Source organism: Rhynchophorus ferrugineus, unplaced genomic scaffold, assembly GCF_030347505.1.
Source record: "Rhynchophorus ferrugineus isolate W39M unplaced genomic scaffold, kcgeb_rfMv2 rfM1, whole genome shotgun sequence".
NCBI classification, from domain to species: Eukaryota; Metazoa; Arthropoda; class Insecta; order Coleoptera; family Curculionidae; genus Rhynchophorus; species Rhynchophorus ferrugineus.
In genome coordinates, this window is record NW_027472580.1 from 85,352,302 (window position 1) to 85,368,660 (window position 16,359).

At 33.3% G+C, this 16,359-nt stretch overlaps 1 protein-coding gene across 6 annotated transcripts in view; it reads right to left on the minus strand.

Moving 5' to 3' along the window:
- LOC143191328 (uncharacterized) overlaps positions 1-16,359 on the minus strand; it is a 144,538-nt gene that overhangs the window by 34,226 nt on the left and 93,953 nt on the right. For 2 of the 6 annotated variants that reach the window (XM_076396323.1, XM_076396309.1), the window contains exon 1: positions 6,403-6,840. The exons of the other annotated variants lie outside the window; for them this stretch is intronic. In XM_076396323.1, the coding sequence (XP_076252438.1) occupies positions 6,403-6,441 (39 nt within the window). In that variant the 5' untranslated portion in view covers positions 6,442-6,840. Of the gene's footprint in view, positions 1-6,402; positions 6,841-16,359 lie in introns of those variants that run through there. 6 annotated transcript variants of the gene reach the window in all.

The following is a 16,359-nucleotide window of genomic DNA, read 5'->3' on the forward strand; positions in this document are numbered from 1 at the left end:
ATATAGATTATCCATAACAGAGGGCGACTGTGTAAGAAGAAATTCTGAATTGAGAAAAAAAAACAATAAATTTCCTTGTTTTTTTAACATACACTTTAAAATCTCCTTTTATCAACTAGAGGTTTATCTGGACTGGGCCTAAATTTATCAACTAGAGGTTTATCTGGACTGGGCCTAAAGTTTAACGTGGGCTCCGTACCACGGTCCTCAGCATTAAGCCTGCCGACTGGCGAGTGACCAACTTAGAAATCATCCCAGGACACCCGGTCTTACTCAGTCTGGTTACTGGCGTGACAGGAATTTTTTTTCTTGTCCGATTTTGCACTCTTGCCTAGGATAATCACAAATACTAAAAAGAATCACAGATATCGTACATTTATGACCATGCACCAGCAGGATTCAAACCCGGGACTATCGCAACAGTATGTGGACGCCTTTACCACTGCGCCACCAAGCCGGCAATTTCCTTGTTTTAATCGTAACATTGCATAAATGTTAGAAAGTTTTTCGATATATGACCGGTATTACAACATATTTCTGTCATTTTAAACAGACACGTTATCGAATTTAGATGATTTTAAGCGTTTTCTCGTGACTAAACACCCACCTAAACAAGTAAGAAGCAGTTAGCAACTGAAAATAAGGATAGTTTTAGTACCTGTTACGTTTATCACCTCAAATTAAGATTTTACTACTTTCGAACATCCTGAAAGTAATTAAAGTACAGACGAGTTCACGAAACCGACTTCTCCTTACCACTTACAAGGAAACGCCACGTGTCTCCGTGAACGTTTTAATGTTTACGTCTTCATTTTTATTACCTTAAATATTCCGTTTAGATGGAAACGTCGAAAATATAAACAAGGATATATTTAAAACGTTAAAAAACTGGTTAAATAATAACAAACAGACAAACACAACATTCATTATGGCTTTAGTTTTAAGAGATCCTTCTGGAAATAAGCCTTATTATGGCTTTGATATTAATAGATAATAAATATGAAGGTTACTTTTTATATCAGATCTATATATTTAAAAAAATTTTAAAAAAAATTTATATCAGATAGTGTTACCGTATATTAAATCTCATTTGGTACGTTTGTAACCAACTTCATGTTGAAGCCTCACTGACAGCCTTCAGTTCTCAGTACGTCATTTCCTATACAAGTATGCAAAAAAAATGTCATTGCATTGAAAATGTCTGAATTTGCACCAAGTAAATTGCATTTACGCTTTTTTACTTTAATTTAAAAAAAAAGATCATCTAATGCTGTGTGAATCTTATGATAGCCATGCTCTATCGATATCAACATGTGAATACAGGCTTCGAAGTTTTGAAAGTGGTGATTGTGACACCGAAGACAAAATTGTCCTGGACGGTCAGAAAAAAATGGAAGGCATTGCTCGATGAAGCAATCAACGGAGATCGCCATCAACTAAAATTGATGCCTTTGAGCAGAGCACTGTGCAAAAAAATGACAATGACAAAGCTCGACCAGTTTTGCAACATGTTTTGAAAATATACTTGGAAACATTAAAATGGAAAGTGCTACCACACCCGACGTATTCCCCGGATCTTACTCCTTCTGATTACTAGTTGTTCCGACATTTGAGTGGTAACCTACCTGAGCAGTGGTTCACTTAAAAAATGGGTCGGTTCATGGTTAGAGCCAAAAAATATCGTTCCTTCGAGATGGATCTGTAAATTGCCAGAAAGATATGAAAACATAACGATTATTGATGGACGATATTTTGAATAAAATAAATTATACCGATTTTTCACAATAAAGTTTCAGATTAGGTTAAATAATTTAAAACTAATTTGTAGGCCTGTTATTTTGGGACTATATTCTTCTATTATAAATTAGTGTTACCATCTCGTTAGATAGGTTTGTTTTTGTTTTCATAGTGACCAGCTAGAAATTGTCTTTTGCTGATGTCGCTTCGGTTTCAGGAAAATTGGGTTTTGCGGGCGACGAGACCCTGGGATATGATTGGGGTTGGGTATTTGGTTTAACTACCAAGATTTATGGATGGATAGGGTTTTGATCAGCTTATATTTATGTTGTAAGGCGCCACGGTAGAACCTCACACTGAGCATGATCGTGAAGCTTTTATTTGCGTTCCTAATAAACCGTGGGGCATTGAGTAACGCGTGGATTTTTTTGGATTGGAACACTTGGAGTAGTGGAAGATGTACGTTTACCACACCTATGCCCCGTAAAGGCAGATTGAACGGACCAGCATTTTATATAGAGTCGCTTTCTGGGGGATTGACAGTTTATTTTTTCTGCAGAGGAATGGGAAGTGTAGACTTTACACGCCATTATCTTTGCAAATAGCGTGCTTAATTTGGACTGACCATTGGAACCAGCGGTCGAATTGGAGACCGAGGCATGATACCTTCAGGAGCCAGAGAGATAGGTTTGCGATTTTGTTTCTAAATTAGGGGTTCCCTCTAAAGGGTATTAAAGGGCTTTGAAACTATGAAAAAATCGATTTCTTTAAATTTATAGACTAAAATACTACTTCAAATCAATAGAAAAGCTACAAGGTGATTCTGTCATATGACAACACCTGGCCACATTATGTAAAATCCACAGAAAATTTTAAATAGTGCCCAATCGTATCACCTCTCACCCGAGACATAGCTCTTATTGTCATTTGCACTTACCGATATCACATATTTTGAGCATTTATCAAAGTTAATCGGGAACCATAAAGTCAGACTATATATCCATGAAAACTATACAATTAAATAAAAAAATATGTTTTTCTACACATTGTTATTGAAAACTATTCTATATTCTGGAAAACTGTATAGATAACTATCTAAAAAGTAAAATAGTAACACTGTGAATAAAACATTTGGATTTAACTTCATTTTATTTTAACATAACATCAACTGATATTGTAATAATTCGTACTTTATATGTCATTTATGAAACACTAATTTATTTACTTCTTTTCTTAAGAAATATCCTTTAACACAATACTGAGATATTATTTTACAAAATATTGTATTTTGTAACAATATATTAAAACCATAACCAAAACTTTAAAAAATTATTAGAAAATTTGTAAAAAAAAGTTGTGTAATCGTTCCTTTCTTCTTTTAAAATTACTGATTACAAAATAGTTTTATTTTGATGAAATAACGTTATTCTATAATAAAAATTTTGAACAATAGTACAGTTCCTGACTAACTCTAAAAAAAAATTGAAAAATAATTAGAACATACATCAATTGAATCAATCATAACTACAATTTTATAATTACAATTCTACGTTAGCCCCACACTAATTTTGTGTTGCTTTTTTGTGTCATAAAATATAACTTATTCCCCTAATATTTATGAACATATAAACATTAAATGTTTACATCACTTACACTCTAATGTATCCTTGAGAAAATGTTTAATAATCTACATTATTATTTTATTCTTATTGATGTTTATGAGAGAAGGGTAAATATTTATATTGACTATATTAAATATAATAATACTCATAACATCAGGCTTGGGCAGTTAGGTTGTCTTGCCAAGAATAGTCGATGATGTGAACGATAAATAAGTTTAAATTATAACTTGGATATTAATTGATGATTTAAATTATAACTAAGAATTACTTAAAAAAATTGTCTAATATATAAAAATCAAGAACCTTATGGAAGCGCGATAAGAAAAATATTACATTTTATACATGACATTTAGTTTGTTACATGACAGAATAATAATAACCAAAATAATCATCAGAATTGTAAGAATATGACAACGTTCAATGAAATTTAGACCATAAAAAAATTAAAATAGAATAATTTAAGTACCAAATTACAGTTTTATTAGGAAAATCCCATACGGCAATAATCTTAACCTTATCGATTTTTATTTTCGCTAATTATATTGTGCCAATTAATTAAATTTAATTGCAATAGATTAATTGATATTCATTAGTATGATAAGTAAAACATTATCAGAAACATCATGATAGTATGACAAAGTTTAATTAATTTATTTTAAATCCTAAATTAATAAAAACAAATCATTTATTTAAAAAATACATATGGTATAACATTACATATCTTGGGAAAATTCTGACAATTTAATCCTGACAACATTAAGAGTTAAGGCATTAGTTTAGCGAGAATTCTCAATATGACATAAAAAAGTTTTAAAGCAATCGTGGTAATCTGGTGACGTATCTTTATATATATATATTATAGTTAGTTAAGATATTATTATTATTAATATGATATATAATGAAGTAATTCAATTCGTTAAAAAACAGTTATCTCTTAATTAATAATTTGAAATACCAGCCTGAAAGTCATTAATGTTTTTATTTCGAAAAAAACATCATTTTTAGGAAAATGAAAACATTTATTTATTCAACGTATTGACCATCTGACCATCTTTTAGGCAATTTATGAATGCCATTCCAAAAAAACTGTTTGTCCTTTGAGCAAAACCATCGAGATATCTTCTAACTTCTTCGAAATTGGCGTAGTGTTGCTCTGCAAGCGTATGTCCCATTGATGCGAAAAGTTAATAGTCGGACGGAGCAAAGTCTGGAGAACACGGCCGGTGCGATAATATCTACCATCAAAGCGCTTTCAACGCTACCTTGATCGGTTTCTCTTTATGAGACGGCGCCTTATCGTGCTGTAAAATCACTTTGAAGTACCATTTTACAGACGATTTTTCGATTTTCTATTTGCCATTTTGTTTCACTTTGTTGTCATTCAATTGATGTGGCACCCATCTTCCCATCTTTTGCATTTTCCTCATTGCTCGTAATCAGTCGCTAATCGTTCCTTGATACGATTGATTTAACGCTTCTGTCAATTGTCTTTGAGTTTTGTTTGGGTCATATCCAATAACTCTTGCAGCTTCACATCTTCAAACTTTTTCGCTTTACCAGAACGTTCTTTGTCTTGCACATCGAAATCACCACTTTTGAATTTTCGAAACAATGCCTCACAAGTTTTTAAGATTAGGACAGACTCACTGTAAGTTTCTACAAGTAAACGATGACTTTCAGCGGCATTTTTCTTTTGATTAAAAATGATAGGAAATTTGTATTTTGTTTTTTATGACATACGTGTCAAATAATAACATTGCATACATATGCCTAGCGATCTGTTAGAAAAACCGCTAATAGCTTTCCAGTACACCTGACAAGATGATTAATTTAGAAATGAGAAATTACAAAATCTTAACAAAAACGTAACAACGTGGCAACTTCTTAACATTCTGAAATGCTGGTATTGAAAATAAGATATTAAATGTTGATTTTTTTCACATATATCAAAATCAAAAAGTTGTATTCAAAATCTTGTTCTAGTATTATTAATATAGTGTATAACGCAGTTATTAGTTATATATAAAAATCAGTTATTAATAACTTGATATAAGTTACACAAGATGGTTAATTTAGAAATCAGATTTTAAATTATATTATCTATCATTAAATGACAAAATCTTAAGGAAAACGTAACAACGTGGCAACTCCTTGACATTTCGAAAAATCAGGTATTGAAAAAATCTGTATTCATTCGATTTTTGTCACATTATAATTGATTGTATATGTTTTTCTTATTTTACTATACATTTCTAGGATTAATTAATTTGTTGTAATTAAAAAAAATCTATGTAAATATTTAATGAATATTAAATATATTAAATTATCATAACAATAAGTTCATTAAAAACTGAAATCATATTTTAAACCTAAAATTCTTATAATCTTGACAGCGCCACAAATTCACAATTTAAAACTGACAAATTCAAACATTCTCAGTACAAATTGGCAACTATGTTACATTTGTCAGGAAAGAATCACGTATTTGAAAAACCTATATTAATTTCGCTTTTTTGCGTATTACGATCGATTCGGTTTTTTAATAAATAATTAAATTAAATATACTAGGTTAATTAAATTCCTGAATGTGGTATGATAACTTATATTATTATCAGAAAAATCGTAACCATCGGTGAACATTCGCACTGTAATAAATACGAACTCAATTAATTGAAATTGTAATGCAAAAACAATAATTAACATAATTAAGTTACTGTAAATATATTCACAATAACTCATTCTGTAAAAACTGCAGATAACTTAATTAAAAAAATTATAAAGTTGTAAATTGTTTATTTTATATGAACAATTATATTTAACTCTGTACAACCAATAAAAATATTATCGGGTTAATCGAGAAGGTATGACAACATATGAGGTGCGCGTTTAAATATAGGGATAACAGAATTTTATTTAAAAAACTTAATCGATACTTATTAATGGTGCGTTTCGGAATCGGAGAATAAGTTTTGAATTTAAAAAAACGTCCCGTAGACAAGACCGGTCAAAAAACGGACGACTTGGATGGTTACAGAAAAGTTACCTGCGACAAATCCTGTTCTTCGCCGCCCTCGGACGTCATTACCGTGACGTCACACCAATCCGCCGACAGGAAGTGCAATCAGCGGGTCGGCCGCGACGTTGCCAAATGTCCGACAACGGCCCGCATTTCTCGTTCACCCACTGTCGCGCGACAATTACGAAACTGGCGGCGGCGCCGATTTCCAAAACAGGACGGATCCCGAAAATGGGGGACGCGTTTTCGAAATTCCACCGGTTCTGGTGGTACCCGACTGCCGACTTGCGAGCGAGCGTACGCGAGACGTTTAATAAAAAAGTGTCACACTATGCGGTTCGTGTTATGTTTTTTTTTTGTTCCTGTTTTCGTCGTAAATCGGAGACGCGCGGAGGAGGTGGCAACGGCGCACGCGTCCGCGCTGGGCAGCAGTGGTACCACCTGGGCGCGTGTTGGACCGCGAATGAGGTACCGGGGGACCCTCGTATAGTGTGCGATACTGTTTACGTTCGTTACGTCATCAGCGACGAGTCGAATTGTTCCCGATAGCGGTCTGGTTGGAGATAACGATACGACTACACGGCGATCGAAATAAATTTGAATTGAAGGCGAAAATGAAACAACACGAACCGTACTTGCTGCAAGTCGGGCTGCTCGTCGTCGGTGGTGGTAATGTCCGATAGAGTTAAATTTTCCAAAATAAATTACGAGTAGACGACGTCGAAAAATGTATTTTACTTTATGTAAATCAACCGGTAGACTTACCAGACCGATAGTGATAAAACGTAGGTTTGACAAAAATGTAGTGTCGATGTTTTAACATAACGTATAAACAACGCTGTAATTGTATTCGGTAATTTTACGATTATTTCTTTTGATATTTGATATGCAGCGTTTGGGTTGAGTTACAAGCAACTTGTGGTTAACTTAACGTTATAGTTGCTAGTTGACTGGAGTGTAAATAAAAATATTTCTTTCTGTCACCAAAATAGACTAACAGCAAAGTTACTAACAACACAGTCTCATAATATTGTTTACTTAAAAAAGTCACAATTCGCATTATAATTGTTTAAAACATTATTTTGATTTCATTTATAAAATGAATTTTATCATCTACAAACAACATCTACAAGTCTTATCTAATACAATTCACCTACACCAGCGTTTGATCCAATCTTTCACCCTTTTCTTAAAGGTTGATTTAAATTAGGTCTTAGGGATTCGAAAATGAAAAGAAGTTGAGAAATAGATTTTTTTTGTTTATGACTACTTTTCAATAATCAGCTAAAACATAATCAACATACTATCAATAGGATATAATAGATATGAAAGATCCAAAATTAAAAGAAAATGGTTACCACACAAATTTACTGAAAATGTCATTTCGCACCATTTCAACATCGCCGTTTCATTGCTTGTCAGGGAAAAAGATTTCTTGTGGATCTACTACGACAATCCCAATCGCAAAAAGTCATGGTTTAGCCCGGGAGATCCATCCGAATCGACGCCGAAATAAAATATTGATAATTATAAAACGTGTGCGGTCAGCAAAGTGTGGTGTATTATAAGCTGATAAAATAGAGTAAAACTGTTACTGCAGATGTCCACCGACGTTATTTGAACAAATTGAATTACACATTGTTGCAAAAAAAAACAGCAATAGCAAGTAACAGATGCAAAGTGACCCTCTTGCATAACAAACCTCGACCACATGTTGCAAAAGCTGTGAGGGATATACTGTTGCAGCTCGAATGAGTAATAGGCGATATCCCAGTTTTTGGTTTCGGTCTGCACGATTTAAAAGAGGCGACTTTGATGTTAATGTTAAAGAACAGCTTGGAGGTATAGAAAAGTTCGAAGACAATGTATTGCAAGATTTATTAAGATCAGCAATAGCGAGTAAGAAACGCGTCATCGTCTTGCTTGAGAATGTTAGGTCACACTTTGCGTAAGTTGGGAAGGATATACTGCAGCAGCGCGAATGGAAGTTCTGCCACATCTAGCATACTCATTAGATATAATGCCTTCTGATTACCACTTGTTCGTATTGGTGCAGTTAGGCTTGACTGACACCGGTTTATAAGAGCGAAAATGTATCGATGATTGCAGCGCTGTCAAACCAATATTGTTCTTTTGACACGATATCGCCATCTTGCCAGAGAAATAGGAAAAAGTTATAGAAAACTATGGACAATATTTTGATTAACGTTTATGACCAATCTTTCTCAATAATCAATGTGCTGCATCACCATACAGCTTCAATCTGAACCTAACCAACTTTAGAAATCATCCCAGAAGACATCGCGTCTTACACAGCCTGGTTACTGGCGTGACTGGGATCATTTTCCTTGTCGAATTTTATATTCTTGCCTAGGACAATCACAAATTTTAAACAACCACAAACATAAATTTACGACCATGCCCCAGCAGGATTCGAACCCGCGACTATCGCAACAGTAGGAATACCGTCCTATCGCCTTAACCACTGCGCTACCAAGCCCGCTTCTGGGACAATTTAAACCACCTTGAAATTTGCAACGGTGAAACTTTCACTAATTATAATCACCGAGTTCGTTATTTAATTGATAAGAACCAAATATTCTATGAGAGACCAAAACCAAAGTCCGAAATAGAAAATATAGAATCTGTTAAATTAAATTAAAATTATTTGTACGTAAAACACAATAATTATTTTACGCCATAAAACTGAAACTATTTTCTTGTCTATACGATAATACCACAAAATACTATTGACAAATAACTAGTACAGCTTTTAAACATTCCTTTAAATGATGTCATGATCCTCGTACATTGGCAATGCTGTTGTAAAAGACAATAGACGTCCTGATATGCTTAAAAATAGACAGTTTAATTGTTTCCGTTCGATGGTTTGTCGAAAAATACGACTTTATTGATGTTTATGTTAATGTTTTAGTCATGGAGTAATATTCTAACGATTTTCAGATTTTATAAAAAATATTTTTGATTTTGCAGCATTTTAATTATATTTATTATTTCATCTGTACATAGCATTGATATAAAAAAGAAATACTAAAATAATAAAACTCTGCCAACATTCAGCATTCGCAAATCAGTCCTAGAGCTTTTGAGAAAGCAGCGTGTCGAAACATTCTGCAATATCAGTCGTAGTTATAATTTGGAGTGACAGTAGATGTATTCAGAAGAAGTGGTTAGAAAGTAACAAATATTATATTAAGTCAAAATACCTTCAACAAAATCACTAGCCCATAGTGAACAAATAGATAAAACAGAAAAATAAAGTAAAAACAATCAGAATAATTGACGTTATGATTATAATTAGATGACAGAAAGATAGACATGGCAGAAAAGTATGCAAACTGTTGGGGTCTTTAACCCGCGATTTCGGTTCATCAAATATTTAAGTACACAGAAATTAATATGTGCATCAAACTCGAAGGCCCCCTTTGCTTTTAACATAATAAGCTATTTAGCTTTGGCATATAATAAACCATGTTCTTAACTGTTTATGGATTTTATTCACTACTTGTAATTCTACATATTATTCAAGATGACTTATATTATTTATATTTTATTTACACACTACCTGATGCTTCAAAACATTTCTTAATACTCTATCTTAACTTAACTTTTGTTTTTATACATATGTCAAATGTTATATCGAGGATATCTGAACTACTTTCAAACCATAGACTAAATAAATATTGCCCATCGACATATAAACTGCAAATAACAGAGTCTTTAAATAAAAAAGAAAAAGAGAAATGTGTCTCCTTCACAAGGGTTCTTAATTCATATCATATTATGAAGAAGATTGGAGCATCTTGTTAGACTATATACCTTAAATAATCAAATATATCAATTTTTAATTCAAATATAACAAGAAATAGGAGATCAAGTACAATATGGAGACTTAATTTTAGTCAAACTAGTCCTTGTTGTTATGACATCCAATTATTGATTGCGGTATTACATTAGAGCCATGATGTTTTTACTTTATCTTTAAGAATATATACCATATACAAACACAAATAACGTGTTTAAAATATTTTTGTCCAATTTCTTATATCAGTTTTCTGAAGTTAACACGTTTTGTATTTTTGTTAAATTTCGTTTCACATACAAAATCAAGTCATAGTATCGATTTTTGTTTTACAAATAATGACAATATGCCGATTGGTCAATGTTTTTTAACTATTTTTTCTATTTATCCATATTTTTGGTGTCAAGACATTCGAAAGAGACATTTTTCTTTGCATAGTATCAAAACTATGATTTTTTTCATAGATCATCGATTTCATTTGTTCATTTCATTGTTCATCGATTATTTATATATATGCTATTGCATATTGATTTTATCAATAAAAGAATCAAGCACAAACCAGTATATATAAATCAGCAAGTGGGACTACTTGGCATGACCCTTGTTAAACTCAGGTGGAAGCCACATTTTAAGAAAAAATGTGAAAAACTCTAGCTGTACAAAAGATGTACCAGTTATTTGGTAGATATTGAGCCCTGTGAATATATAATACGCTTTTGCTTTATCAACAAGTCTTGTAGACCTATGGTGTTCAATTCTGGGGTTGTACCACCCAAAGCTATAAAAATATCATACAAGAATTTCGAAACAAGCTACTGGTATGGTAGATTCGTAACGACAATCTGCATAAGGACTTAAAAGTACAAACTGTCAATAATGTTATCAATGACTATGTCGAAAGAAATCAATAGAGGCTCCATCAGCACGTCAATGTTGAGATTCTCCAACTCCTAGATAATTCAGTCAGAAGATTATAAGTACAACTCAGTGTACATTAAAGACAGTGACATAGATGTTAAGCCCAATTTTTAATTTTTAAGAATAAGTCCTTTTTAATTTTAAAGTGAGTCCATCTGACGGTTCCATCGTAAAGTTTGACATTTTTGACAATATACGTACTCAGAACATGTTGTCACACGGACATCATCATCAACTTATTCATTATAATTAACATTAACATTAACTTTAACAATTAAATTAATTAATTCACATCAATTAACGTTAATTTGACTTTTGGTGATTGTGGTCGTAGTTTACTGTCCGACGAGTTTCGTGAAGGTCGTCCAAAATCGGCTGTTGTGCCAGAAAACATCGATGCTGTGTGCGAAATGATTCAGCAAGATCGTCATGTTACCTACTGTGAGATTGAGGCATCCCTAAGCATCACTCCTACCAGCATATATGCGGTTTTACATTTAACACTTAGCTGTGCGAAAGTTAGGTTCGCGTTGGATCCCACGCAATTTGACAATCGTTCAAAAAAAGGTTCGTGTCGATTGGTGCAAAGAAATGTTTAAGAAATTCAATCGCGGTGCTTCGAAAGACGTTTATAAAATCGTGAAAATATGAGCCCGAAAGTAAGCAGCAGTCGACTGTATAGGTGTTCCAATATGAATCAAATCCAACAAAAGTTGTTCGCGCACGAAGCACTTCAAAGGAAATGGTGGTCTGTTTCTTCGGAAAAACTGGTCATATTGCAACAGTGCCTCTAGAGGATCGTAGAACAGTAAATTCTAATTGGTACACAACCATTTGTTTACCAGAAGTCTTCGGTTAAATAAGAAAAACAAACAAGAGACGCCGGATTATTCTTTATCATGACAATGCAATTGAGCACTCAAAACATCGAATTGATGAGACATCCGCCGTACAGCTCTGATTTGGCACCCAATGACTTCTTTTTGTTTCCATCCGTGAAGAATAAACTGTGTGGTCAACGATTTTTATCGCCCGAAGAAGCTATCGAAGCGTTCAAAAATCATGTTTTGACGATACCTCATTCGGAATGGAATAAATGCTTTGAAAATTGATTTAAGCTTATACAATAGTGTATCGGTCATCGTGGCCAGTACTTTGAAAAACAATAAAAATATATTCGCAGCTTAACTATTTGTTTTTTTCCTATTCCCGAAATATAAATAGTGACCCTGGTAACACAAGTTTGTGCTCATCAGGACCTGTAGAAAGGTCGTTTTTTAGCAAACTTTACTCATTCTCTAACAAGAAGCATAATAGAATCCATCTGCTTATTAGTTGTTTAAACTGTTGTGACAAGGTCTAAGAAAGCATACTTTAGTTGTATGGAAACATACTAACAACCTAAATACAATATTAAAAAAATATATTGAAGGTTCTGATGCTTCTACATCAGATCAACAACATAATATAATTACTGAAATTAATATGTTGGGTTTTAAATAGAACAACATCCCCGCATATCAAAACATCAATTAATGAACGAAATTATGTATATCGAGTTCAATAGAAATATTTTAAGAATAAAGTTCTTGGTAACCCATTTCCTTGTTATCGTGTGCTGCTTCATTACTATTTCAATACTAGCGGAACGACATAATGCGTCAGAATTTTTGGAATTCAACAAATATTTACTTATTCGATCGTGTTTAAATCGTCTTTAACGTACAGCACGATGTGATTGGTTGTATTGTTATTAATTCCTCGCTGTTAATGCACGCTTAAATTGCAGGCGGCTTGCATCATCTATATTTCACAAAAAAATGTTATACATATATAGTTGTGTTTGTTGTTGTCTTTTTGATAAGATCTGAGCCCCAAAAAATGGTTTATTTTTATCATAAGGCAACATTTCCGTTTCTTTTGCATAATTATTTATAAGTTTAGTCACTGATAAATTGCTTAGGTATCATTTTTTAACTAAATAACCAGGTATTTCATCGTATAAAATGAATAAAAACTGTATCTATAAAAATTATTTTTATTTACTATTATTTAAGATAATACGAGGGTTACCTGTTATATTTCGGGATTGGGTTAAATAAGTTTTTAGTGACCTGCTATTGACGTCCGCCTTCAAAAAAGCTTCAGGTCTAGATGGTATCACAGAAAACCATCTGAAAAATCTCACCAGCATGCAACTTTCAAAGCTTGCCAACATAATTAACTCCGTCCTGAGGTTAGAGCATTTCCTAAAGAATTGGAAACATGCGTTTGTCGCTGTTGTTCCAAAAAAGAAAGCTAAGTAAAATCCATCTGACTATAGGTCCAAGCGGATTAGTTCACTCTCCAAACTTGCCGAAAAAGTGATATTATACACTTTAAATGGCTTTACTAACGCACACCATATAATTCTGAACGAACAATCCCGAATTCGGGTTTCGATGCCAAACACTCAAGCCTGCATCAAGCTGCCAACGACGTAACAACCATCCACCAGTCACTAATAAAAGGTCGAAGAGTTGAAGCCATCTTTCTAGATGTTTCTGAAGCTTTCGATCAAGTATATCACAACGATATGTCTTCCTGATTCATTCACATTTGGACGGTAGATTTTTTCAAGTAAAGATCAACGACGCAGTCTCCTCTCGAAAACAGATCTCCGCAGGAGTCCCGCAAGGTGCCCCATTAGCATCAGCCTGTTCAACTTTTATATGGCTGATTTTCCACTTCACAAATATTCCTACACAACATTTTATGCACCACCGGTTACAGTCCCGACGCCATCCGCAACAGACTTCAAGTCCAACTAAGGACTCCTACTCCTACCAGGCGATTGCGTGGTACAAATTCCGGCTGCTGCAGATTAACTCGAGCAAAACTCAGGATATTATGTTCCATCGTAAGAATGACTTCCGTGCTTATTGCCTCCAAATCGAAAAAGTCCCTATCCTCTGGCTCCAGAAGGTATCATACCTAAGTTTCTAGTTCGACTGTAGGTTTCAATGGTCAGCTCATATACAGTACACTATTTGAAAAAGCAATGACGAGTAGAGTCTACTATTTCCATTCCTCTGAAAAAAAAGGAAACTCCCAATCCCCCAGAAAGCGACTCTGTATAAGATGCTACCCCGTCTAGTCTGCCTTTACGGAGCACAGATATGGTACAGGTACGTCTCTGAGAGACAACTTGCACTACTCTAAGTGTTCCAGTCCAACAAAGTCCGCGCGTTACTCAATGCCCCAGTTTCACGAACATGCTCAGTGTTCTCACTAGGCGCCCTAGAACACGATAACAACTTGATCAAATCCCTACCCATCCACAAACCCCGGTAGCTAAACCAACTTCGACAATCCCAGTCGTATCCTAGGATCTGTAGCCCGCAAAACTTCTCTATCCCGAACCTGAAGCGACATCAGCAAAAGATCATTTGTTTTTAGCTTGTCCATCTTGAATAAGAAAAAAAGACCTAATGATTTTATCGAAATGATTAGCTAGTTTGATGGTATACATATACGCTACTGGTCAAATCTGTGAAAAATCTATTCTTAGTTGACATAAAAAAACTGCGATAAATCTTTAAATAAACATGTTGGTTTTAGAGTATATTACTTTTACGCTCGTGTTATAACAATAATCAACAATATTACTAGTTTCTTATCAATTGTTCCTTATTTTGAAAAAAGGCATGTGGACATGTGTATAAAACTATAAAGGTTACTATACCGACAATTGTTGATTTCATAGATGGGATTAGACATTGCTTTTATATTGAATATAGAATAATTTCAAAAAATATGAGTTCACGTAATAGTTCATAAGCGCTTAAAAAGTTAAAAGGCAAATATATTTCTTTTGTACAATGGAGTTTTATCTGAATTTTGAACCAAGAAGGATGTCATACGCGTCAAATTTCAGAAATGGCCACTGTTTCATCTAAAGGTGTATATTATGCTCCTACACCAAAACCAGCTACTGGAGAAAATCAACAGCGGAAGATATCTAGGTTTCCACAATTCCACAACAAAGCAATAAGCTAAGTTTGTTGTAATGCTGTTTAAGCGAAATCGACAATTGTCGTTGTGTTGTTAACAATCTGAGAACATTCGTAGCAGAGAAAAAAGCCGAGACCTAGTAACCATAAATAGAAATTTCCTGGGGACAGATTTCCAAATTTCAGATTTTTGGATCAAATACATGTGTTTTTGGGCGTAGATCCAAAGGTGAATATGTTTCAAAAGCGTGCATTCTGCATGATATGTTTTAGCAATAATCATATCGGCCATGTGATTAAAACTGATGCAAAACGGTAAAAATCTTGGAGTGAATCTAACTGGCCGAAGTTTTGTTTAGCAAAACCCTAAACATTCAATCAAAATTATATTAATATTCCTTTCATGAAAAAACGAAACGAAGAAATTGTGCACATAATGAAATGGCCATCACAATTGCCAGGCCCTTTGTCCTATCGAATTAGCGTGGGATAGAAGATAGGAATGCTTACAAAGTGAATGGAAGACACTGGATTCTGAATTCTTAAATAAGTTAATCTAAATATTAATCCCAAGTTTTTTTTTTAAGATTTGAGTGTGTAACAAATTATGACGTATTTGCTCGTTTAGACAGATATAATGACTGCCAGCTTTATTTATAGTGATTCGAATTGTTATTTTAATTATTATTCCAAATAAAAACTGAAGTGAATTACTTCACAACCAACTGTGTTCTACGATTCTTCTAAAGGCTTCAAACTAAACGATTGACTAACTGAATTAGACACTGTTCATAATATATATTGCCTTACTGTCACGTGACTTATCATGCGAGAAACACTAACCATTAGTAATAGTTATAGCAGTGATTTAGCTAAACGCCTTTTACTATCTCCGATTAAGAATACATTAAGAGAGCAACGATTTTTCACATAGATATTTAAAAGAATCTTCAATGAGATATATTTCATTGTACTGATATATATTTGATTTCAAATTATAGTTTCGAGGACTATGCCATTTTTATAATTGAAAAAAAAACAGTTAATTAACATTTCAAAAGAAATTTGTAAATTTGTATTAGTGTAAAATTTCTAAAAATTATGAATTTACATGAAAAGTACAAAACATTCAATGAGGACCTGGAAGTAATTGATTTGATAAAGAAAAAAGATAAAGAAAATCAAGTAGCTGATAGTTAAATGAAATCGCGTTAATATTTAAAAAGTTGGTATTAAAAGAATATGAATATA